A 27,352-nucleotide genomic window follows, 5' to 3' on the forward strand; every position below is an offset into this window, starting at 1 on the left:
TATAGATATAGAAGGACTATAAATACATTTTTATTTAGACTAGACTTAGACTATTTAGATTTGTTTGTTTTTTGTTTTTTGCATTGTTGCTTGACAATATTAGAAAAAAAACATATGATAAATTAAATTTGTAAATTGTTTATACAATATTATTTTGTGCTATAGTGGCTTCATTATATGCTTATTTACATTTAAAAAATGTGTTATTTTATTAAAGTGTTGTAGTTTATTGGTTTTATCTATATGTACTGTAATTAGGGTTGGGTATCGTTTGAATTTGATCAATTCCGATTCCGATTCCGATTCTGCTTATCTATTCCGATTCTTTTCGTTTCCCAGTTTCGATTCCAATGTGATTAAATAATGATATCAAACATCTATCCTGTCTCATTTTTGCAAACCATTTATTGGAGCTGAGTACCATGAACAAAAATCAACAGGCTACAACAGGAATGTAATTTATGAATGAATGATTAAATGACTCACTCAGTATGTACTTGTTTCATTACTGAATGAATCAGCGTTCTTAAACGAATCTCTTGTATGATTCAACGACAAATACATTTTAACAGCCCCTTTTCGCCACCTACTGGCGTAACAATGTAATCGATAAATCTTCATTTGAAGTGTCAAATTACTTTCAAAAGGTGATTTACTCTATTTTAATCGCTACCATACACATCGTACACACAGTTTATATCTGAACTATAAACTTTTATCCCAGTACTTCTGTGATTTGAATGTTTGTAACACAGAAATAATGATACTGTGTGGCTGAAAAGACTGTGAAGCTGTTTCATTCATGACAGACAGCTGCTCTCTTTAGGTCAATGGCAACACAAACGCAGATTTAAATGTTCAAAGCACACTGGTGTGATCGTACACTGCACGAACGAACCAAGTGATCACAACATTGATCGCACACGTCAAAGGTTGAGAAATAAAAAACAGACGAATCATCGTAATTTAGGAATAGAATCACATTGGTGTTTGAATCGTGTTCGTGATCTTTAACGATCTATTAAATTAAAGTGCTTTGTCATGTTGGTGGTGACACCTCTCTTGCAACATGTTTAGCTATCAGAGATATTATACTTAGCTTTTTTGGCGTCTGATCGCAAATGTAGCCAAACTTTGGAGCGCTTAGATTAGCGAGCAAGGTCCTGGCAGATCGCTAGGTCCAGTCCTCACAGATGAAAAAAAAAAGCGCATAGTAATCGATAGGCGGAATCTAAATTTTAATTTGACAACAAGTATCCGATTCCTGACCTTAAGTATCCGATTCTAGAATCGGAATCGATTTTCGATTCCCAACCCTAACTGTAATACATTGTTTTGTTTTTTGTTATTACAACAGATTACTCTGTTATTTACAAATTTAAATTTATTTAAAAAACATATTACTTCTATACATATTCTGTTTAATATATAGAAATAAATAGTATTTATGTATTAATTTTCTTAAGCAATAAGAAATATGCAAAGTACTGTACAATTAACGTAAATAACCCAAGGGACCAGCTAAAACACACACAATAATATCCTATATATAAGGGCTATTTAGTTTTTAGGTTTTTTTTGCATTTGACAGTTTGCTTGACAATATGGGGGAAAAAAAGCTATGATAAATTAAATTTGTAAAGTGTATATACAACATTATTTTGGGGTGTAGGGGCTTCAATATATGCTTATTACTCATGCTTATATATAATATATAACAAATTACTCTGTTACTTACAAATGTAAATTAATTAATTTAAAAAATATATTACTTCTATACATTTTTTTTTTAAATATAGAAATAAATATTTTGTATGTATTCATTTTCTTAAGCAATAAGCATTTTCTTTACGCATATACATATCTGCATATGCAGACCAAAGTACTGTACAATTAACACACAAAATAAAATTAAAATAGAACCCAATGGATCAACTAAAACACATACAATTCATCCTTAAAAAGGGGGAGGGGGGGTCTTCATATAAGGGGGGAAATGTGAACTGGGCATGTTTTTGTGAGATTAACTTCAGTCAGGTGATACCAATTTGAACAATGTTAACTTGAGCTAACATTTTAGCCTTATTCTGCTTCTTTCACATTAGCCTGACGAGAGAGTGTGTGTGTGTGTGTGTGTAGGAGAGAAAGACTGAGCCAGAGCCAGTGAGTAATGAGATTTCTTAGGTCTCTTGAGATGTTCACTCGGCGATGGCACCACTCGATTGACAGCTTGAGTTAAATCTCATTCCCCCCACCCTTACAAGTTTTATTTTTACCTCCCCTCCGTCTGAGAGCAGAAATAAGAAAATCAGCTCTCCGAATGGAAGGAACACCGAAGAACGCTCCGGGTGGATGTGAGGCGCTCCACCTCCAAGAAACTCTCAAATGTTCTCTCTCGCACACACACACACTCGCGTTCTAGAGGGTCTGTGATCTTTCATCTTTTTTTGTCAGACTGTGGTTTGCAGTTCAGAGAGAGCACAATAAAAGCGGCAGAGTGATTTATCAGAGTGAATCAGCACCTGTAAGGTAGAGACAAGAGACAGAGATGTAGAATAATTGCCTTGAAGCACTCGTCTCAATCTCTCGTCCTCTTGTGGCTCCATATGGCTGCCCTGCGTTTGCTGCCGTTGCCTGAGGAACAGCTTTGATATTAATACATGTAATGGTGTTTCTGAATGTACTTACGGAACACCATTCACAAAGTCTGTCTTCTGTAATGTGTTAAGTTTATTATCTTCTGCTCAGGCTACTGTGATGATTTCAATTTTGTCTTTAGAAGACTTTGAATAGCGAGTGTTTGTGTCGATTTGTTATGGAACATCTTTGGTTGAGTCTCATGCCCAGGTCAGATTTTGTCCCAGATTAAGAAGAAAGAGGAATGCATTGCTTTGCTTAAAAATATAACCGTTTTGAATCATGTCAAAAAATTAAGTTTATTAAACACATTTGCTTAGCCCACTTTGTATTACCATAATGAAAAGAAATGCATTATTGCATTACAAAAAATATTTAAATGAAGTATTTTGTTTTGTTCTGTCTTCAATTTATGCAAATTCTATATTACAATAAATGATTTTATTGTAGTAACTGGAATCGAATTAGAATCACTATTGAGAATAACATTGGTATACTATTTTAATTGTAAATGATCTGTATTATTCAGATTTGTTTAAAAAAATAGCATTTGTACAATGAATTGTTGTATTATAAAAATTTGAAATGAATGAGAATCACCACTGACAAAAATGGAAATTACAAAATAAAAATAGACAAGTAATTATAAAAATGCTATAAATAATATTTAAAAAAATTACTGGAGAATGTGCTCAATTCTCATAAAAATAATGTCACAGTGCTAAAACAAATGTCTTAATGACTATGTTGTCTTTGTCTTTATGCATTTTTTTTCTTTTTTTTGGAATAAAATGTAAGCTAGACATCAGATTAACCCTTTTGGACCTCTTTTTATAATAGAGATTTTTGTATTCAACATTTTAACTGTTTTCGAGGAACATGATGCTGAGTAAATCATGAGAAAATGTTACATTTCGATTGAGTAACCCTTTCAAGAACTAACACATTACTTGCTATGCGCACACTCCCTTCTCTCATTATATTCTGACCCCCAGGACTTTAGTTAAACGGGCATCGCAGGTCAGCCCCATGATGTTTAGGTCTGTTTGCTTTCGTCGGGGAAAGAGACCGAACGTGTGAGAGATTAGCAGAAATGCGCAGGTCTGTAGGGTGCAGTGAGGGCTGTGGGGTGGGAGATCTCGCTCGCTCTCTCAGACAGATGATGAAATAGTTTTATAAAGCAGGAAATCGCTTTCCTGGGAAATAAAATCAGCAGCACAGCACAGAACTCTCATTTCACCAAGAACCCCCGTCGCTCCAGCGGTTGTGTGTGTTTGTGTGCCATTATCAGTTTATGCAGTACCACTGCACAAGATCATTGCTCTTCTAGATATTTAGCTTTCTTTCTCTCTCTCCCTCTTCCACTTTCCTCCTCTCTCTTTCAATCTGTCCACACAGGGCTGCTCCTCCCCCATGGTGGTGAAGTTTGCCGACACACAGAAGGATAAGGAACAGCGGCGGCTGCAGCAGCAGTTGGCGCAGCAGATGCAGCAGTTGAACAGTGCGTCTGCCTGGGGCAGCCTGACCGGCCTGACTGGCCTCACCCCGCAGTATCTGGCAGTAAGAGGACACACCCACGCAGCCACGCCCACCAGCAGCACAGCCAGCGCAGCCGCCGCAGTCAGTCACTGTCTCCGCCCACCTGCCCCGCCCCCTCCTCTCTTGCTCTCTCTGAGCCAGTCTTAACCCCTTTTCCAAATCTCTCATCTGTTAAACTGCGATCGCGCCTTGATCGAAGTTCGTCTCGAAACCAGTCCCCATACTAAAATTTTTGATGTGGTAGTGCTGCTATTGAGAAGCAGTTAGGGCAGTGGTTCTCAACCAGGGGGGCAGGGCCCACTAGGGGGCCACATCAAACTTGCAATAGGTTTACGACTTAAAATGAGACAAAACAGGCACTAATACACCTGAAAATCAAGATATTTCTTATTTTAATTCACCCTGTAAAACAGTTTTTTTTGCTTCATAAAAGAACCAGGTTTCCCACAGTCTAGAAAAAACAGGATATACAGTACAGTTTAAAAGTGTGATTTATAAACCTGGAAATTCATGTATATAAAATAAAAAAATCTTTCAACTCTGTTGCCATACATTTTCTAGTTATGCCAAGCTCTAAAATATTTATATTTTGTAGAAATTATGAAAACATATTTTTAATTATCCTTATCCTTAATCCTTTTCCAGTAAATCACAAACAGGAAATGTCATGGAGCCTTCGAATGTAGTTGTGGACAATAAAGGGGGCCTTATAGAGTCAGAAAGGCTGAGAACCACTGCATTAGGGAATACAATCGCTCCAGCTTTCTTTGTACTTTCAAGAAGGCAGACGGAGAGGGAACCGTTTTTAAATAGCCTTGGTTTCGAAAGCATTTTTTCCCATTGGTTTTCTTCATTGGCATTTTTAAAATCTATAGTAAAAAGCCTAATAAAGCCATGATCCCAAACCAACCAGCGCTGAGATCAGTCACCACAATTCAACATTTTATACCATGGCATGGTGCATTGCAAAGAATGTAGGTCTAATCAAGTGAAAATGAAATTATGTTTTTAAAATAAATATAGAAATTATATAAACAATACCTAGAGAATTAATATTGGCACATATATATTCTTTAACAATCATGGTAGGTCTTTCTTAAAAGGTTTATGCAATTTTATTAAATATCTTTCTATAGAAAAAAAAATGAAAGGTTTTTACTTGCAGAACCCGGCTTGGGTTCTGTTGTGTAATTGGATTGGGATGAGGACAATGCATAAATTCCCTGTTTCACTCATGCTCGTCTTCATCCTCCTAAATATAAAGAGGATACAACATGGTGGTGACATTTACTCGCGTTTTAGTCCATAAGGACAGTGGGTGAGGATTAAAGGACTATGCAAGAGCATTGGGACAGGGCCATCTCTCCCACCATTCTGCTTTTCCTTTTTCTGCCTTTCTCCACTTCCCTGTCATTTTAAGGTTACGTTTAGCTTTTAAGCAGTCTGAGGGGTCTAGTTCAATGTCATCCTAATCCTCTAGAGTCATTTAGAGTCTGCTTTCCTCTTCCCTTTCATGTGCAGAAACTGCACAGGACAGCAACACACTGCCAACAGAACTGACGGGTGACTCTTAGCATGACAGTTTTCACTGGCACCAATGTATGATGCTAATACCTTGAAGTGGTCCTCAAGTCTTTTATGATTTTGTTCCTCTGAATATTTTTACATGGTTTTCACTCTCAGAACTGTTTTATGTTAATCGCAAATTATTGTGTTTAGAGACCACAGAGTCCACAGTTAGCATTATTTTATGTATATGGAATATATTAATTTAGCCTTATAACCTTTCTAGCACAGTATTTTAACCAGCCTCGCTGTGTTAAAGCTTTCAACAATACATAAAACAAATTAAACCTTAAACTGAGTTTTGTCCTAGCCAGCTGCATCACAATAATGTGTGATGCCTCACACTATTTTGTTGGTAACTTTTTGTTGTGCTGCGCTATAAAGTGCTGTTAGCATTAGACAGCACACATGTTGTGTATTAGAGATCAAATATATTTTAATTGGCTATGATTTTGATGGTATGAATGCATTTATTACACTTAAATATTTAGTTTAATATAAAACTCGAGTGGGCCCAATCCTAATACTTGAGGAACACCAGTAGCTAAAAAACACACCCTAACAGACAGGCTTTTGTGTTGCTTCACTGTTGACAGACTGCTCTATAGTGTCACTCCAGACAGCATGGAACATGGAAACAAACCACAATGTTTCATCTATATTTAGCATTTAACACTAGCTCCTTCAAACATTATCCTTATATATCCATCACCATAAGCCAATACACAATAATGATTACACATTAATGGTCTGTTTTTGTCTCTCTTTCTCCCAGTTGCTCCAACAAGCGACCTCCTCCAGTAACCTAGGAGCGTTCAGTGGTATTCAACAAATGGCAGGTGAGATACTGAACTCAGATCTGTGTTAACGCAACTAGCCCCATTGTAAATCCTCAACTAAACTTCCATCCCCACTACTAAACCATTCAACCCTGCTATGAATTGCATAAAAAAAAAAACTTTGACACCTCAACCCTGAGCAGATCCAGGATCAGCAGAGGTTTGGCTGAGAACATTCTCGTCCTGCCTCAGTTTAGTTTCAACATGCTGCAGAGTTTTTGACAATGTGTAGCACACCTGGACGCTTTGTAATGTTTGTAAATGTATATATATGTGTGTGTGTGTGTGTGTGTGTGTCAGAATTTGATGATGAACTGAGACTTGATCACAAAAAAGCCATTCTTTCCGCGCCTGTTCTGATTTGCATCAACACCTTTTTTTGTTTCTTGGAAGAGGAGGTTTGTCTCATCATTCAATCATATCTCCTTGCCTGAGCTCTGTGAGGCTTATGGTAGACCAAATCATGATGATATGCCCCATCAACCCTCAGATGTCTTCAGCTTTTTACATTTTCACTTTAGCAATTCTCAAAGAAGAGGAAAAATGAAAGTACCCTTATCCAAATAGGCCACTTATCACAGTTTGTTCATGCCACGAATACTGTCAAATTCACCAGAAACCTGCAGAGAATTCAGCAACACAAGATGGATTCCTTGTCGAAGCAACATGATATGTTATTCTATCTTCACGCTGACTTGGTTTAGCATTCTGGAATATGATTGGTGTTTTACAACATCTGCCAATGAGCTCCTGCTTACTCCGGCTTTTAGACAGGTGCGTGTTGTACTCTCTTTGACAGTTTTTATACCTCCGACATCACGCTTGATGCAACAAAAAATGAAAGTTCCTCTTTGCTCACTTTCCTTTCCTTCTTTTTTCCATTTTCAATGTTTTTTTGCTGTCTTGTGTGTTACATTCCCAGTGTGTGTCTCTGCTCTTGTCAGGTCTTAATTGTGGTCTGTTTATCAAGCTGCCAGGCCTTCAAGGAAAGTGAAATATTTATAGCACGCGCTCTCGCCTAATTGCAGCTGCTAAGGATGAAAGAAAGAGAATGTATTAGCATCCAAAATGGCTTACAGTGTGTGTAGGATGAGTGCCTTTATCTCCTAAAGCCTTCCCCCCTGACAACAGTTTTGCACACCAGAGAGTGGCTTCCTCATTAATGGAGGCTCTTGTGGAGAGGGTGAGTAGGACTGTGGTGTTTTTGTTTACCATTATGAAGAGTTCTGGAAGATCTCGTTTAAGTTTAGTGGTACATCTGTGACAGCCTCTCAGCGAGAATGAAGTTCACATCGAGCCAAACCAGCAGCAGCTGTCATCATAAAATTAAAGAGCGAGAAATTTCCACATTACCATAACAATTGAATTTTCTGGACCTCATTTTTTAAAGCAATATGTTCTCCCAATACAGCTTAGTTTAGACTTTTAATCAAACTGGTTTATTTGCGGAAATGAATGGGAATTGGTCAAGCATGATGGAAAAAGTAGTTTGTTATTATACTTACAGATTATATACAGCACTGTGTCAGTGCTGGATTAAAGTAACCATTCAACCAGAAATGAAAATTCTGTCATTTGTTTATGTGCCATTCCAAATGTTTTTGGTTTGTTTATTTTTTGGAACAGAAAGGTATATTTTTTTAAATGTGCAAGCTGCTATTTTACATAAAATGAAAATCAAACAGACTGTTATGTACATGTTAAACATTTAAATATGGCACTTCAAGACTTTTCACCAGGTTCAACTAATGACATTTGACTATGTTGAATCTAAACTTAATGCGATACTTATTGATTTGCCATATATGAATTAAACTCTGTACAAATGAGCCAAATACAATTAAACTTCTAGGTATAAAGTATTCATAGCCATAGCCTAGTGGTTGACGTAAATCAGGGGTATCCAACCCTGCTCCCGGATGACCACTATCCTGCAGAGTTTAGCTCTAATCCTAATTTAACACAATTAATTGGTATGAATTAGGGGTGTGCCCGAAGCCGAATACCTTATTCGGAAAAGCACGGATAATGGCTTCAAAAATGAATAACGGATAACGAATAATTCTGCCCGAATATTCAGCTGAGGCTGGCCCAGTCTGGTGTTTGCTATAGATAACAGGTGAGCCAGGGGATCAGCGCGATATTTTACACAAACCTCTAAATTCATGCAATAATGAGTGTGTGAAGTGAATGAATGTACATTTTATGAATGAAAAGAGCGCAAATCAAACACACCATTGCTGTTTCCACTCCGTGCATCTCTCTGAAATCAGAGCTTGGCAAGAGGAATATTACCTAAAATAATACATCATACACGTTCTACTATTTGTGTATATATAAAAAGCAATGATTTAAACCTTACAGGCTACGATATGATACACAAATGAATAAGCACAGCACGATCGTCAATCAAACAGCCGTGTTGCCATCTCTGCGCGTCTGTCTCTCAAAAACCAAACCAGCTCTCTGTCAAGAGTAGGCTAATAATCAACAAATACATTTTCTACTAGGCCTACATGTTTGCTTCCTTAAAAAGTTCTGCATAATGAAAATGTGCGCCTTGATTTCATTCAGTCGTGTTCAAATGATCACTAAAAGTTTGTCATGAAATCTTCCTACTTGTATGATAAAAGTGTTTTTAGAAATTATTAATTGTATATTTTAGAACACTGAATAGGGCAAATAGTCGAAACACAAATATTTTTCCATACTCTGTTCTCTTTTCCCCCATAGGTTTTCCAGATCTGCAAATTACTTAAGTGAAATACTTTTTCAAACTGTGCAGGAACCGGTGAGCCAAAGGAAATCTTGTTGTTTTACATAAACCTCTAAAATTACAACCCAGTAACAAGTGTGTGAAGTAGCTAAATGAAATAAGCACAAATAAAATAGCAGTGTTGCAGTTGCCATGCATTTCCTGGAAATGACTTAAATCAATTTCCTTAATTTTCTTAATGTTTTAATTTAGATATTTAAATATTTATTTATCGGATCATGAAAGGTCTCCAAGCTGGGACTTGAACTCACGTTGCTCAAAGCACAACTGCACTACATCTTGAAGCACTGCCTATACAAGGAAGTCAGCTCCGACTGTTAGAAGATATGTAAATAAATGTTATAATCATAAAAAAATATATTATTTTAGCTAAACACTGCATATTTGTTCAGTGATAACTATGACAAAAGATAGGCTGTCTTATCATATATAACTGTACGAAGTTCTGGTTCAGTCTCCGCCTACTTCCGGTTTTATCTGAATACAGATACGAATAATTTTGTGATTGATACAGATACAAATACTGGCTTCACTGCACACCCCTAGTATGAATGCATTTGTTACACTTAAATATTTTGTTTAATGCAAAGCTAGAGTGGGCCCAATCCTAATACTTGTGGAACGCCAGTAGCTAAAAAGCATGCCCTATAAGGACATTGGCCACATGTTGAGCTATGAAGCTCATGCAAGAGATGCAGGTTTAGATCCGATCTGCCTCGTCCCTCATCACTCCCACTATATATATATATATATATATATATATATATATATATATATATATGTTCTTTCTTCTGTCTGTTGAAGTGGAACAATAGCCAAAAATTAACACTTAAAAAGTTCAAAGTAGACCATTGCATAAACCCAAGCAAGAAACCTGCTCAATATGACCAGATAAACATATCAGTCTGTTTGAGACCCTGCTTGAAGTGCGAATCGACAGGAGCTCTCAAATCTTTGGGCCCCTCCATCTGTCGCCTGGCAACGGTCTATGATTGGCAGACGATATATATACAGCTGACATCTGCTGTGTCTGTGCTGTGGGTGGAGTTACGAGCCATAAGGAGCTCCATTGCACATGATGAACATTCAGCAAGGGCCAGCATCACCTCTTTCCTGACACCTCTCTCTCCGCTCAGTACGCCGAGAGTGTGAACATACTGCATGGATGGATCTCTCTCTCACACACACTAGCAGAAGTGCCTTTCTCAACCACAGAAACTCACATTGTGCCAAATACTCAATACCCATTTTTTGACACTTGTGTGCCAAAAACTCAAAATGGTTCATTTTCCGCTTTATTCAGACGCACAAAGGCGGTCACAAAGCCCTCAATTTCATAGTCCATTTCTGTCGTAACCTCCCTTTTTGACCTCCCAACACTGCACTTTCTTATCCAATGAAGCTTTTTCTAGCTTCTTTTATATTATACACTATTCAAGGTCTTGAACCATGAATTCAGAAATGACCTATTTAATTGACCTGTAACATTCTTTACTGTGAACAATTACTCAAAAGAATTACAAATTTTGCCTTCATAATATTTTGTTATAATGTAAAAATTAACCCTTTAGGCGCCAGGGATTTTTGGAAAAATCAAGATTTCAAAAGCTTGTGGCTTGAAAGGGCTTAAAGGTCCCATGTTGTACACCTTTCTGGAGTTTTATTTGAGGTTTTGATGTCCTTAAGAATATATATTTGCGGTATAAGTACCAAAAACCATCTCAATATATTTTTACAGCTCCTCTCTTAGGAGCTCTGCTGAGAACAGGTCGATTTTGATCTGTCTAATTAATATTCATGAGCCTCTCTTCTGATTGGCCTGTTGTTTTCTGAGTGACGCACGACCAGGCCAACCACAGGTAACTAGGGTCAGCGACGTCACAGCGGTAGCTGGAGGCAGCAAAACAAATGGGAAACTGGAGGTGGCCTATTCAAACCAGCGCAGATTTGGCTACATAAGGAGCTTAAAATATCATCCTGTTGTGATGTTGGGTGCCAGAATCGACGTAATACAGCCTCAAATTAGAAATTTGATTGCATATCTGCTGCCACTGCCAGACAAAAAAAACAACGACAGCTGTGGTTAAACGCGATAAAACGAGCAGACTGGACAGAATCGATCGTCAAAAATGCTCGCGTTTGCAGCACACACTTCTTATCAGAAAAGGTTCAATGAACATTGTCTTTTGTTGTTATGGGCGCATCTACAGATTTCTTGCCATATGTCTATGTTTCTTGCATCTCACGACTATGTCGTGTATGAAATAATGTCTGTGTGCATCTGTGTAAAACAAAAAACTGACGATTTATATATAATCATTTGTAATTGTATATACATTGTTGTGATTAATTGTGGCTGAAACAATAATGTAGCTGTAAAAATAGTTGCCTGCTGAAATTTAAAATCGTGAAAAAAGCCAAGAAATTTCAGTTTTGACAATATGGGACCTTTAAAGATAGAGATCTACTGTAAATTTTAAAAATTTTGGGCATGACCGAAAGTTTATGTGGGGTGTAAATATACTCATCTAATTTGCATAATATGACGTCATCTTGATTTTCATAATATTCAGGAAATAGTAGATATTGAATTGATGTTTGAACTTATTTGCATGTTTGTTTTTGTTTTTTGTTTTCTTTTTATCCTCATTCCAAATGATCAGAAAAGAGGAAACCAACAATAAAACAGGAGAAAGTACTAAATTACCAACAGGTTCATCAAAGCGCTTGATCCAGTCCTGATACACTTCTTCATTTCTCAAATAAACCCAGCCACCAATGTCATCGCTATTTCCAGCCCTATTTAGATCCAGATCCCCCCTGCTGCCTCTACCACGTCTCCCGGCTCTCCCACGCACAGCACGGCCACGTGTAACGTGGCCACTCCCACCTCTTTGGGGCACTGGATCCAGAGCCGCTCTGACTGGATCCAAAGATCTAGTGCTACTTCCAGCCCTATTTCTCCTACCCCTGCTGCCTCTACCTCTAGCAACAGCTCTCCAACTACGACCACGTTCTCCCCTGCCACCCCCATCCCCGTTGGGCAAAGAGTCGAAATTATCACTTGTTTGTGCTTCATGAACTCTCTCGCCTTGCACGGCGGCACCATTGCACTGCAAAGATGTACCGGGAGAAGCGCGATTATTAGACGACCGATCGTCATTTCCAAAAGGCAAATATTCCCCCTCAGAGTCAGAATTGGCGAATAACATTTGCAACGCATCCTCACGGTACAACTTTTTAGTAGCCATTTGGCGATTTTCTCTCACAAATCTCACAATTTACTTGCACGCTATGAACTGAACTGCTTCCGCATCAATGACATGATAGCTCACTTGCTCTGCTATTTCCTCGAACACTTTGAATAGGAACGTGACGTAATTTTGGTCTAGAATCAAAGTACTACATGTCTGCCATCTAGTGGTAGCGAATACAAATGGGATATTACACCATATTAGGAACTACAGTCTATTTTATTAAGTATGACGTCTTGTCGCAATTTTGCGACTTTGGCGCTTAGAGGGTTAAAACTGCTTTCATTTTTGGGTGAAACCACAGATCACTCCTGTTTTTCAAACCCTTCCTTCAAACCACCTAGGCTGAGACCACTTTTCACAAGTCCTGGCCAATTTTTTCTTTCTTTTCACTGCTGAGTATTCGTTTCATTCGGAAATGCCACATCACGGAGGTGGACTGGGTCTTGAGAGCCATTTCATGCTGATTTTAAACCTGCTGTTCAGAACCTGTAACACATTATGGAATCATCTTTGCTCTTATGTCTTGACCTGGGCTTTGTTTTGCAATTAGAGGTAGATTTCCTGTCTCTAATCACCTTCTGTGATGTGCTAATTAGACTCTTAATGCACTTCTCTTGCTTGCTCAGTGGATTGGGAGGGCAGACAACCGTGGCGTCCCCAGAGCACTGTCTGACCAATTCAAATTACACGCTAGTGCTGTCTAAAGGGATAAGGCTGGAAAAACAAAGACATTTTTTTCCAGATGGCTTCAGATCCTGCATTTGAGCCTTTGCTTTCAGTCTCAGTTGACAAACATTGATGTGTACTTGTCACCTTTCAGGTTGTCACTTCTTCGTGATACTTATTAACTTTCAAATGGGTGCTTACAATCTTCTCTTATTGAACACATTCATCAAGCCCACACTTGGGATGACTACCAGACCATAATTGGGCATTGGTCACCAAATTATGGACTCGTAGGAGGGTGGCATTTGGGACAAGGCCTATAATTCTTTAGCAATCCAAATCCTGTAATTCTGAAGTCTTGTGTGTCTCTTGTGCATGTTTCTTTTTCTCTGTGTGTGCGTGCTTCCTCATAGTATAGAGTATATACATTTTACGTGTATATACGACACATGCTGTGCATTTTCCTGTTGTACCACTTCCAATCTCTGTCCTTCTTGGCTGCAAGCCACTTCCCGCAGTGTGTTGGCGTCATGGCCACTGCATGTAGCCGTGCCTCAAACACACTAATCTAGAGTCACCTTTGGAGTAGATGCACCCGAGCTCACGCATAGAATCGGATTTTCAGTTCGAAACGCCTCTACACACAACTCAACTGTCTCTTGTACACAAATACCTGCTCGTGTAGAGTATTCTGTAGCACATGTGGTTCCTTTAATTGAACATGCGCAAAACACACACACACGCACACATTGACGCTTTCTCTTTCTTCAGGTATGAATGCTCTGCAGTTGCAGAATCTGGCCACTCTAGCAGCAGCAGCGGCTGCAGCACAGAGCTCAGCCAGCCCGTCCACCGCTAGCGCCCTGACCTCCAGCACAGGGTCCCTGGGAGCCCTGGCCAGCCCAGGTAACCAGAGGACATCCCATCATCATCATTATCATCTTCGATATCGGTATCATTTCCACCATAGCGTCGTTGTCCGTTCATCTGTTGTAGTCGAGTTCCACATTCTCTTTGATGTTTGAATGTCCTGCATCGTAATTCTTACGTTTTCATGTCGTGTTTATATGTGTGTTTGTATGCGTAATTCCTTGATAACGTCCATCATGGTTTACGTTCATCATCATCATCATCATGTTTGGGAGACTGTGTTCATATGTGTGGCGTTACGCTGTTGTGCTCTTTGGCTTTAACCGTGCTCCATTCATTTTGGAAAAGATGAAATGTGAAACTAGCAGACACTTATAAGTGTGACACATGGTTCTCCAGTTAGATTAGCATCTTTGTGTCTTGCTTTGAAACTCAAGAATTTCTTTCAAACTTGCAAAAATGCAAATGAAGCAAAGGGAAAAGCTTTTATATGCTTCAGAATTCTTTTGTTTCGAGAGATGTTTTGTTTGTATTTTATTGCTCTTTTCTGAAAACATTGTCATCATGATTGCAATAATCGTTATAGTTGTTGATGTCTCTATCTTGTCTTTTTTTTCTGCAATTTTAACCGGTTCCCTTTAGGAATGAATAAAGAATTAATTAATATATCTATCCATCTGACCATCCATCCACCTTATCCGCTTTATTAGGACTGCATCATATAGCAAAAAAAAATTACAATTTCTAGTTCTTTGATGATATTCAGTGTCATAATAGGGTGATTTTTTTTTACAGAAAAATACCCGTAGTAATGTATAAATCTGAATTAATACTGTATGCAAAAGAAAAAAATACATTAAAATAATTTATAATCAATGCATGTTTTTTTTCACACATTCCACAAAGAAAAATCACATTTATTATATATTTTTTTTTCATTTGCATGCACCACTATGTAACAATACACAGTAAGAAACAGAAATCACAGGCACTATTTTAAAAAAAATCTATCTTGATGCACAAGTTACAGGACAAGGAAGGATTGCAAAATTAGTCTAATGAGACCCTCTTTAGAAAACTTAATGGCCTAATAAATTGCGCAATAAAATCATTGCGATATTCACAACATAACTTCATGTTACACTGCCATCAAAGTTACCCAACCCTACAATCTATCAGTGAATCAATCTTCCACCCATGCATCCTTCCCTCTGTGTACCTCCACCGAAGCTTTTATGTATGTAACTTTAACCATTTCAGTATCATCTGCAATTGTATGTGTATGTTCAAGCATCTCTCTTTTTTCTCTCTTCCATTTCTCCACCTGTCTCTCCTTCCTGCTCTGTCTGTCTTTCCCGACAGCAGGTTCCACAGCTAACTCCACCATGGGTGCGATGGGTTCCCTGGGTTCTCTGGGGACACTGCAGGGTCTGGCCGGGGCCACCATGGGCCTCAATAACATAAATGCACTAGCAGGTAGCGTCAACAGTGAGTACTACCGTCCATCTGCCTTTCCATCCCAATTCATACAACATCACCTCATACCAGCCCCCCACTGCTCATAGAGATGCCCGCTATCTCCCAAACACATACATAGTGAATGTTTTTCAGTCGATTTACTTTAAACAGCATCCAAAGCGAGGGCATCTCTCTGAGCTTCTGCGAGAGTTTGTTGCGAGAATTTCTCACATTTAGTCCTGCTGATATATTGAAACTGTGTCTATGCCTCATTATTAAATCAAATCAGATCAGATCAAATCCATCTGCTAAGTCAAAACAAATGTAGCTTATCTCTTGTAGTCGTGAGTGTGTTTGCATCAATCAGACACATCTCCACACATTCAGACATGCTAACACACTGCTAAACCATTGCTCTGGGTGTTTCTATAGACGTGCACTTGTTTTGTCACTATTGTGTGTGTGTGTGTGTGTGTGTGTGTGTTGTGTATATGTGTCTGTTTTATCTTGGGGTTTGAATGATTTAAGACTAGTCTAGTGCTGTCAAACGATTAATCGCGATTAATCGCATCCAAAATAAACGTTTTTGTTTACATAATATATGTGTGTATACTGTGTACGTTAATTATGTATATATACTGTAAATACAAACACATGCATGTATATATTTAAGAAAAATGTGTTATGTTTATATATTAAATATATTATATATAAGAATATAAATGTATATACACATGTAAATGTTTTCAAAATATATACTGTATGTGTGTGTATTTATATATACACAGTAAACATACATATATTATGTAAACAAAAACCTTTATTTGGGATGCGATTAATCGCGATTAATTGTTTGACAGCACTAGAATAGACCTATCCGTGAAGAGGTAGTAGATGCTATCTGCCATGTAATAATAATAATTAAAAAACAAACAAACTGTGGAACACAAAAGAAAATGCTTTAAAAACGGTCACAGTGTTTGTTATTGTTTTCATCAGTGAAGTCCAATGTTGCTTTGGTCCAGTTGACTTTTATTTTGTAAGGACAAAAATGGATGAAGAATATATTCTTTTGTGTTCTGCAGAAGACAGGTGTCATACAGGTGTAGAAGCGCACGAGGGTGAATAAATGATGACAGAATAGTCATTTTTAAGGGGTAGTTTAACCAAAGATTGACATTTTGCCACTAATTAATCTCCCTCGTGTCATTCTAAACCCATAAGGCTTTTGTTCTTCTATGTATTTTTAATGAAACCTGATAGATTTTTGTCCTTTTATTGACAGTCCATTCCAGCAAAACATTGGCGCCTTATAACTACATAAAGTAATACATATGAATCAAATTTAATCCAAGTCCTTTGAAGAAACGTGATTTTATTTAATAACAGATTTATTTAAGCTTTTATTCACATATGAACATTGATCAATGCACATATGAACAACACATCAAATATAGTATACGGAAGATAAACTGTAACTGTTTGCAGTGTTGGGAAGGTTACTTTGAAAATAGGTTATAGGTTACAGATTACAAGTTAGCCTATTCAAAATGTAATAAATCGTGTAACTATTTCAATGACTTTATTAAAGTAATGAACTTTCGGATTACTTTTAATCTTAAAAAATAAAGCATATACATAAACTGAAATAGAAAATAAAACCGTTATCGAATAAGCATGTGCCCTATTCTGTGTCCTAGACTCCTGAAACATTGATGTCTTCGTCTTTTAGAGAAAGGTCAATGCTATTTGAGAAATAAATGACTAAAATCTGTATGTGTGTGTGTGAAAATATTCAGATGCAACCCCCCTTTGTAATCGTTAACATTTTTTAAAAGTAACTGTAATTTACATTACACATTTTTTTCTCAGTAACTGTAACTGATTACAGTTACATATATTTTGTACATGTCGTTTCATGTAACTAATTACTCCCAAACACTGATTGTTTGACATAGAAGAACAAACCTCACTGTTTATGAGTTGTGCTGGAATGGACTTTCAATGGAAGGACGGAAATCTCTCAGGTCCTATAAAAAAAATCATTTGTTTCGACAATAAACCAAAGTTGTATGTGTTTGAAACAACAATCTCTCAGGGTTAATAGTTGAATAGTGGCTTCTGTGGGTGTTGTGACATACGCCAGTAGCTTGTAAACAGATGTTTTGCATTTAGTTGTTACCACATTGTGTATTTTAGCATGACTGCAATGCTGTATTGACAAATCAGCATTCAAGACCAGAACTACTCATCTTATAATAAAATGTACCTGTGTAATTAGTATGAATAGACGAGCTAAAGATCACCGTGGCCTGTGCATGTGTATATGTCAGTGTGTCGGCATGCGGACAAAATCTCTATCTCCACTAGTGACCTTTCAGCCAGGTTTCTGGTTTTATAAATCAAGCTCTCTCTAACAGAACGCCTACAATTTAAATTCATTCAAATGACTCTCTCTCTCTCTCTCTCTCTCTCTCTCTCTCTCTCTCTCTCTCACACACACACACACACTCACTCCCAGTGCTCATTTAAGAGGCTGTATAGTGTAATTGAATATAAAAGGTCAGTATTGTAATTATTGCTGGATAAATGAGGGAGCTGGCCATCCAAGCACTTCGCTCATCATTTATTGTTTCCAGGCCGTCAAGCCAAAAGGCCAGTCAGTAAATACTCATGAATCGGTCTTTATAAACACACACACACACTGACTAAAATATATTCTGCACACAGTACACAACTGCTTCTACGGTAGCACGATTTAATGTGTTGTTTTACATTATGAATATGAGTTGCCACAAGGGATTCTCTAGTTTAAGTGTCCTTTTTCAGTTCTTTATTGTATATTATATATTTTATTGTATTACTCTATACTGTAATAATGTATCTGATGCATTATATAGACCATAATTTGCACAAGGAGAGATTTTGAACAAGATGAGGAACATCCAGTTTATCAGTTTAAGAAATAATTAACAGATTATTTGATAATCAAAATTAAAAACTACAATTCATTTAATGACACAACGATTTGAACTCTGTCGCCCCCCCATTAAGTACTGATATCTGTTATTACTAAAAGTAAAGGCAGTGTATAAAATCAATAATGATAACGTTCAATAATTATATTTAAAGAAATTGATTATCTATCTATCTATCTATCTATTAATTATAGTTATACTAATAATTATAGTATACATTTATATTTATATACAGCAGGGATGCATTCAATTGATTTAAAAAAGACAATTATAATGCTACAAAAAGATTCCGTTTCAAATAAATTCTGTTCTTCTTCATCAAATAATCCTGAAAAAAAAATTCGGTTTGATTATAAGATTATATATATAGGGCCTAAAATAAACACTCGCCAAGCGCCAAATACGAGTAAAAATCAGTGTTGGCGAGTATATGTAACTTTTACGTATTATACGGTACGACTTTTACGAATTATAACAATGCAATGAAGTAAAAACAACAGCCAGTTTTTAAAGAGATTCGCTGTTTCTGACATAAGCAAATAAAATAATCTTTTCCGAAGACAAGATCATCGTGATTAGCTGTTCTGTCATAAGCGACAAGAGCAAATCAATTAATAGGATACAGACGGGCTGATAAGGTCAGAGCAGTGTGATGGCCAGCTTGTCCCTAGACACGGTTCGAATAACTTTTACCTGAGAAGATTTTTCTGCTTCATTTCGGAAGATTAACTTTTCCCTTCTTTATTCTTCATAACCCGAGAATGCGGCGACACATACTTGGGGTTACGCCGCAGAAACGGTGCAGTGAAATATAGTTTGAAAGGCTGCGCATTCGGCTGTACGCATCCGCTAAGTCAAAATGTGCAGTTTTGGCGAGTTACCTTGTAAACGTAGTCTTAAATGAGTTATGAAGTTATAAAGTCTTAAAAATCGGATGTGTGTCAGATCCGCGTCGTATGCATCAGGTTTTAAAGAGACAGCGCTGATTTTAAAGTGAAACCTGCTGAAGTCTGTCAGTTGATGTAAATCAAAGAACAAAAGAAAAAGAGAAATCCTTAGACTGTTCTAGTCGCTGATTAACTTTTATAGCTTGAATAAAGATTCATATGTATAGGTACATCATCTGAAAGCTGAATAAATAAGCTTTCCATTGATGTATGTTATGATACGACAATATTTGGCCGAGATACAACTATTCTGGAATCTGAGGGTGCAAAAAAAATCTAAATATTGAGAAAATTACCTTTAAATCTGTCCAAATGAAGCCCTTAGCAATGCATATTACTAGTCAAAAATGAAGTTTTGATATATTTACAGTAGGAAATTTATATAATATCTTCATGGAACATGATCTTTACTTAATATCCTAATGATTTATGGCATAAAAGAAAAATTGATAATTTTGTCCCATACATTGTATTTTTGGCTATTGCTACAAATATACTCGTGCTACTTATGACTGGCTTTTGTGGATATATATATATGATCCTTTGGAACTTACTCTAATATGCCAATTTTGTGCTAAAGAAAAATAAATACCTTTGTAAGCAAAGCAGACTTGTTCAAAACCTTTTAAACCTTATTCTTAATAAACAGTCATTTGTGTGTGTGTGTGTGTGTGTGTGTGTGTGTGTACATATATATTCCCATAGACTGTGCTTATGCCACTCATATGTTTACAGGAGTAACTCCCTGAAGCACATGTGCATCTGTTTTAGCAGTCAGGGGTTCTGCTTTTAATGGATCCAAGGATGCATTTGTATTTTATTAAAAGAGTTTAATGTTTTCCCCATAACCCCTTTAATACAGCCAAGATTGCTGACGCGAATAATGAGATAATTAGATGTAGATTTTCTGCTGTGTGAGGTTAAAAAGGTGATTGGTCAGATGTTTCTGTGTGTCTGAGGGTCGCCGTGGTGATCGTTTCATGCTGCTATTGTGACATTAGTCTGCATGTGTAGGCCGCGCTCCTCATTTGCATACGCCGGTCAGTATATTATGTATCTTCTCTATCTTGTGTTTGTGTGTATATGCGTGTGAGTGGGTGCTGTTTATGACGTAATGTCCAGCGTGACGTTTGTGATTCTTCTGTTTGGACGAGTGTTACGTTCACTGTTCACGTGTGTCGTTGGGTTTTTCATGTTCTGTCTGTTTTTGTGCGTGCCGTGTTGTGCTTTGTTGTAGAAACACACCCTGAGTCCAAATGCTAACGAGTAAGAGCACTTCTTTTTTCTTTATTGTTGGGTTTTATGTAAAGTTGCTCACATGCTCTCAGGTATGGCAGCTCTGAATGGCGGGCTGGGCAGCACGGGCCTGAGTAACGGGTCGGCCGGGCCCATGGACGCTCTCACACAGGCCTACTCAGGGATCCAACAGTACGCGGCTGCCGCCCTGCCCACCCTCTACAGCCAGTCCCTACTGCAGCAACAGAGCGCTGCGGGCAGCCAGAAAGAGGGTATGGACACACACACACACACACTGGACATTGCTTACAATGGAAGTGAGAAATCTAGTTCAACTAGATTAACTACATTAAACTAGAACTAGATTAAATTAGATTAAATATAGTTCAACTTCATTTAAGTAGCACAGCAAATATGGAAGTACATCAATAACGAAAGTTGGGGGGGGAGTTTGCATTTTTGAGGCTACTATGTAACATGGTTGAATATTTATCTAGGGTCCTTAACTACGATCTACTTACATTTAAATTAATCATTTAGTAGAATTCACGTATTGTGTACATGTAATACATTGTACTTATATTTTAAAAATACCTGCATGTAATTGCATCTGTAATAAACAGATCATGCTTCATGCTTGTCACGTGACACACCGCGGCCACAATAACACTGTGCGACGGATGGATCGCTTTTATTTCGTTTTTCGTTTTTGATTCAAAATATTCATAAACTTGCTGACCATATCATCAACTATCTGATATTCTGATTCACAAATATGTGTAAATGAGTGTTTTGTCATTTAAAAACCGTTCTAAATGAGCTTGATCGTGATCTGTAACGTGAGATGGGCGCCGCCATGTTCGTTCGCGCTGCAGTTACAAGAGTCCTGTCAGTCGGATTTACCGCACGTAAATTAATCAATTTCTCCCGAAATACATGTAAGTAAGTGGCCGGTGAACTGGGAGAAGAATAGAGTGAACTTTATAGTTACTTACACTGTGTGTATCTAATATTAATAAAACACGGTGGCTAATTATATTTGAATGGATTGTTATTGCTACTTCCATAAACATCCGTGTGTATTTTACGAACTCTAAATGTATTGTTTTACTAGTACTTATGTGTATTTAAATGTCTGTAACCTAAAATAAACATTATGTGGTTAAAACCACTGCATAGTTGTGATTATATGACAAGTGCAGCGGCGTCTCAGCGCCAGATAAAGCTCGAAAGCACAGTTTGAGTTTGGCAGTTATGTGACGTCACGAACATTCTAAATCCCATATGTGGGACCGTGCTCCCAGGGGCACGGAAATAAAACTCCCATATGTGGGACCGTACCACTCAAAGGGTTAAACCTACCCATACCACCAAGCCTGTCCCTAACCTTACCAGTATCCCACCGCAATAACAGCAAAAGTGTTTTGCAATACAGTATGAACACTAAGTACATTGCACTTTTTTTTTTTTTTTTAAATGCAGCTTCACTAATTTTGTGAAACTTTTGTCATTAATATACATCCATAACCAAATCAGTGTCAGTCAACATTCACTACCATTTAAACGTTTAAATACTGATGTTTTTTTGAAAAAGGCATTTCTTTTATCAACAATATTTGAATCATTTCTGAAGGATTATGGCGTAATGGCTGCAGAAAATTCAGCTTTTCATCAAAGGATTACGTCCTTCATTTGGACGTCCTATATTAAAATATAGAAAGGTGTTATAGAAAGTATATTGTAATATTTCACAATATTACTGATTTTATTATATATATACATATATATGTGTGTGTGTGTGTGTGTGTGTGTGTGTATTGTATATATACTATATATTACTACATAATATCTTTATTTAAAAAACCTTGACCCTGTAACACTTGCACTCTATATTCTTTCTATTCTAACTACTTGTTTTCTTTTTATTTATTATAAAAAAGTGACCCTCTAACACTAGGGTTCTCTATTCTTTTGACTTTTCTTTTTATTTATTTAAAAAATAATAATTGACCCTCTATCACTAGCGTTCCCTTTTGGTCGGTGACTCTCGACGTCACGTCGGTAACCGATGAATTGGGATCTCGCTTCGAGAGACCAATCTACTTCGAGTATAAACTAAACGAGCCAGTGGACATTGGCATGCGATAATTGCATCCAGCTGCCGCTGATCACAGCGTGAGCATAAAACAGCAGCCAATGCAACGCATACCAGCTTTAAGCTTTAGAGCCGAGCGATAACATCGTTCTGCTCCTGCCAATATCTTCGTGTGTGACGACGAGTTCAGCGCGCTCTAGGGAGCTTTTTGTGTTGGCGTACGGTGCTTCAGCGGCGGTCGTTCCTGTGTCGAGTGGGCTGCGCACTTCAGGCTGCACTACCCCCTGTAGTGCTGCAAACGGCCGTTTCCCCTGTGCGTCTTGGCACATAAAAGAGCATTTCCCTAAAAGAGCCAATTTCTCTAAAAGAGTACAATAAGTGGGTGCGTCTTTGTAAAGACGACGGATCGTCTTTTTAAAGATGCCGTTTCACCCGTGCGTTTCTGGATGAGGTCGTTACCTGGCGCCGGGTGATGGTCATGATCGCTGCCTCACGTGTCTGGGCATTAAACACGCTGAGGTGGCGTTCGGGGATGAGTCATGTTCCCATTGCGGGAAGATGACCATCTCGGAGCTGCGGGCCAGGCTCTGTTTCCTCCAGGGGGGCGGGGCTCCATTGCCTCGACCACGATCTAGTGTTCGTCCTGGTAGCAGCCAGATGAGGACTACTTCGGGCAGTAGCACGAGAGGGTAGGGCTCAAGTGGAAATCTCCACCGCGTCCCATTCACATTCCGGGTCTGCTCAACCGTACGGCCGACGAGCTGTCACGAGCTATGCTCCTGGGAGAATAGAGACTCCATCCCCAGACGGTCCAGCTGATTTGGAGACATTTCGGAGCCACTCAGTTAGACCTGTTTGCCTCTGCAGAAACCTCTCACTGCCAGTCACCGGCTCGGCTCCTCAGCGAAAACCTGGTATGCGTTGCATTGGCTGCCTTTTTATGCTCACGCTGTGATCAGCGGCAGCTGGATGCAATTAGCGCATGCCAATGTCCATTGGCTCGTTTAGTTTACACAAGTAGATTGGTCTCTCGAAGCGAGATCCCAATTCGTCGGACACTGACGTGACGGCTCCGTTCCCTTCTTCAGGGAACGAGGGTTACATACGTAACCGAGACGTTCTCTGTTCTTTTTCTGTTATTTCGACTTTTCTTTATATTTATAAAAAAATAAATGACATTCTAACACTAAAGTTCTCTATTCCTTTTCTATTCTGTCTACTTGTTTTCTTTTCATTTATTATAAAAAAAAATAATAATAATAAAAATAAGAAAAGCTTGCCACATGTACTGTTAGACTAACCGAGACTTGTCACAGCACTTACATATTATTGCTCTTTTGTTGGTTTTGATTGCTTCTATTGTCCTCATTTGTAAGTCACTTCGGATAAAAGCATCTGCTGAAAGACTAAATGCCAATGTAACTTCACTAAACGTGGACACATGTACATTTTGTGTGTGTGGAACAGGACCTGAAGGAGCCAACCTGTTCATCTACCACCTGCCACAGGAGTTTGGGGACCAGGACATCCTACAGATGTTCATGCCTTTCGGAAACGTGGTGTCTGCCAAAGTCTTTATCGACAAACAGACCAATCTGAGCAAGTGCTTCGGTATGAACTGACATACAAACACTCCTGGGAAAGACGAGACAGAATATACCAGTAACAGTTATTTGCTTATGGCTTACAGCATTTCATTTGACATTAAACTAGTCATTAGACTACAATAAATTGTTGCTTTGCAAAACTGAAATAAAATTTAGTTCACGCTTAGTCTGTAATGCTATGTTTCTAAATACAGTTTTATTCTGTATTTCATACTGTCATTTAGTTTTTGCATTTTGTGTTTTAGCGCCAAATATGACTTGATTACAGTCGAAAGACATTGTGCTCTTCCTATATCCCTTTCTCCTTTTCCTCTGTCGTAGGTTTCGTCAGTTATGACAATCCTGTGTCAGCGCAGGCCGCCATTCAGGCGATGAACGGGTTTCAAATCGGCATGAAGCGTCTCAAAGTCCAGCTCAAGCGCTCGAAGAACGACAGCAAACCGTACTGATCTTAGCACTAGGGCCTCTCTCATGTTACACTGCTAGGGTAAGTCCCCACTGCTGCCACGGTTGCCAAACTGGGACTCCAGGGGGGGAGGGGGGGTGCACGAGGGGGAGTTTCACCCTTTGACCACCAGAGGGAGCCACTCTCCCATAACCTTCTTTTCAGCTTTTTTTTAATTAATAACAGTATTATTTTGTCTCTTTTTTTTCCACATGAACGCTTCCATTTCCGCCATTTTTTTGTACGACTTGCGATGGATGAACAGCTATTATTGGTCAACTTTTTTTTTCCCGTTTGAGTCATGTGTAAACTCAGATTTTTTTTTTAAGTAAATATTTATACAATGGCTATTTCATTCTATGATGATAACAACAGCAGAAAGAAACGATGTATAAAGTATTATTTGTTTCTCTTTGTGAACCTGAGGCTTGTAAGGACAAGTAGAGAAGGTTCCGATATGATTAAAGCACCAATATGCACATTAACCTTTGCCCTTTGGCCTCTGGTGTCGGTTCAGGGCTTTGCTGCTCCTTCGAACCCTTGGCCCACTGGCACTAGAGAGGAAAGGGTTAAACCCGCTGTGGCCTCTCTGTAGTCAACGGCAACAACTGCCTAAACAGCTTCCTCAACAAATACTTGCCGTCAAATGTTCAGTGATTTTTTTTTTCTTTTCTTTTTTCAGTCATTTTTTTGTCAGTAAGGGTTTTTCGTTATTGTTGTTTATGTTTTTTTTGCTTTTTTTTTGTTATTTAGGAAAAAAAATAAGTCCGAATTTTATGCGTCAAATGATTGTGGTCTTTGTCCAACAGAATTTGTGTAGAGCATTAAAAAAGATTTTGATCTGTCGATGGTTAAAAAGAATAAAGCATTCTAGATTCTATGTGGAGGGGTGAGGGACTGAAAAACTTGATGTTTATCGAAAGAAGAAGAAAAAAACTTAAATTACCGAAAGCCACAGGCCTGTAAATTTTATTTGTAAAAAAATGCAGTTCTATTTTTATACAAAATTTCTACTGCCTCTGAAGTAAAGGACTTTATTTATTATCTTTTAAGTTATTGGTTTTGGAAAGTCGTGCTCTCTCTATCCTGAGCCTCGTCCGGTAGTCTTCTTAAAGCACACAATCTGTTGTGTGACGAGAACACAGAATCACGTACAAAACCCCTCTTTTTCTTTCTTTCTTTCTCTCTCTCTCACCTTCCCTCTCGCCATTTCCCACAATCCCATCCGTCACGTCCCCATCATATCTGTCTCGATTCTCTCTTCCTCTCCTCTCTTTCATCATAAGTAGTGGCACTTCATAAGTGAAATCTATTTTCGTTTCATTTTGTTTCGTATTGTTTGGATTTTGTTCGTACTCTCCAAAAAAAAGGGAATAATCTCTCCCAAACGGCGATCCATCTGCGGTCTCGGATCAGGATGGATACTTTTGGGTGTTGTCTGTATGGAGGAGATGGAGTGTGTGTTTGTATTCTCTGTGAGCGAATGCCTCGTTTACGTGTACATGTTGGCAATTTATTCAAAATTTGTGTACTGTACGAAAAAAAAAAATGCTAATGTGATGTTGGTGAAACGCTGGTTAATAGCGCTGCTGCTGTTGTTTGTTTGTTTTGTTTGTTCGTTTGTTGTTCTCATGGTTTAATGATGTTAGTTGTGTGCCGGAGCTGTGTGTGTAACTCTCCTCTCCCGTTTTCTTCCCTAGAACTCATCTCCATGACTCTATGCTCATCGTTTGCCTAGCATGTCTACGTGGCGTACAAAAAAACCCCCCGTCTCATCGTCCCGTCATTGTTTCTGATGTCTTTCTGAGTTCTCCTGCTCATAATCTGGTCTCCTTTTACTGATCTTTGTACTTTGATCTTAGCCTGATCTTTTTGGAAAAATTTTCGCATGTGACCTCATTTTGAGCTTTTTTTTGTTCTGTTTGTTTGTTTAGATTAACTGGTGAGGAAGGGAGCGAGGGAGGGAAGGTAGGGAGGAAAGACAAAAAAAACAATAATAATAATAATAATAATGTGAAAACGCTGCATTCACACTCTAGAGACAGAGTATATTTACTAACATAACCAGAGCATCATTTTAAGAAAACAAAGAAAAAGAAAAAGAAAAAAAAATCCTGTGGCAAAATATTTGCGTTTGACTTTTTTTGTTTCTTTTTTTATTTGTCAGAATGTTTTCGTTTCTCTCTCTCTCTCTCTTTATGTTGTTGTTTTTTTGTTTTTCATTCATTTAAAGTAAACTTGAACGTTCAATACAGGGATTGGCGTTGGGACTTACTGTCGGCAACACTCTTAATTTGAGGCCTGCCGTAAGAAACCCACGCTGGTTTCTAAACGAATAGACTACTTCCACGCAGTTTTAATAAAAAAAAAAAAAAAAGCTGTCTGATCGATATTAGAATCTCTCAGAGCTTGCTCGTGGTTTTTACATTTTTCAGG

The 27,352-nt window shown here is 38.1% G+C and overlaps 1 protein-coding gene across 16 annotated transcripts in view; it reads left to right on the forward strand.

Moving 5' to 3' along the window:
* celf2 (cugbp, Elav-like family member 2) overlaps positions 1 to 27,012 on the forward strand; it is a 175,022-nt gene extending 148,010 nt beyond the window's left edge. For 3 of the 16 annotated variants that reach the window (XM_016246408.1, XM_016246403.1, XM_016246409.1), the window contains 8 exons: positions 4,036 to 4,257; positions 6,518 to 6,581; positions 14,052 to 14,186; positions 15,513 to 15,626; positions 20,844 to 21,041; positions 24,332 to 24,475; positions 24,793 to 24,958; positions 26,617 to 27,012. In XM_016246408.1, the coding sequence (XP_016101894.1) occupies positions 4,036 to 4,257; positions 6,518 to 6,581; positions 14,052 to 14,186; positions 15,513 to 15,626; positions 20,844 to 21,041; positions 24,332 to 24,475; positions 24,793 to 24,920 (1,005 nt within the window). In that variant the 3' untranslated portion in view covers positions 24,921 to 24,958; positions 26,617 to 27,012. Of the gene's footprint in view, positions 1 to 4,035; positions 4,258 to 6,517; positions 6,582 to 14,051; positions 14,187 to 15,512; positions 15,639 to 20,843; positions 21,042 to 24,331; positions 24,476 to 24,792; positions 24,959 to 26,616 lie in introns of all 16 variants that reach the window. The other 13 variants (XM_016246417.1, XM_016246419.1, XM_016246407.1 and 10 more) reach the window with 12 other exon arrangements.
* The last annotated feature ends 340 nt before the right edge of the window (positions 27,013 to 27,352 follow it).

This window comes from Sinocyclocheilus grahami, unplaced genomic scaffold (genome assembly GCF_001515645.1).
Source record: "Sinocyclocheilus grahami isolate Dianchi unplaced genomic scaffold, SAMN03320097.WGS_v1.1 scaffold797.1, whole genome shotgun sequence".
Taxonomy (NCBI): domain Eukaryota; kingdom Metazoa; phylum Chordata; class Actinopteri; order Cypriniformes; family Cyprinidae; genus Sinocyclocheilus; species Sinocyclocheilus grahami.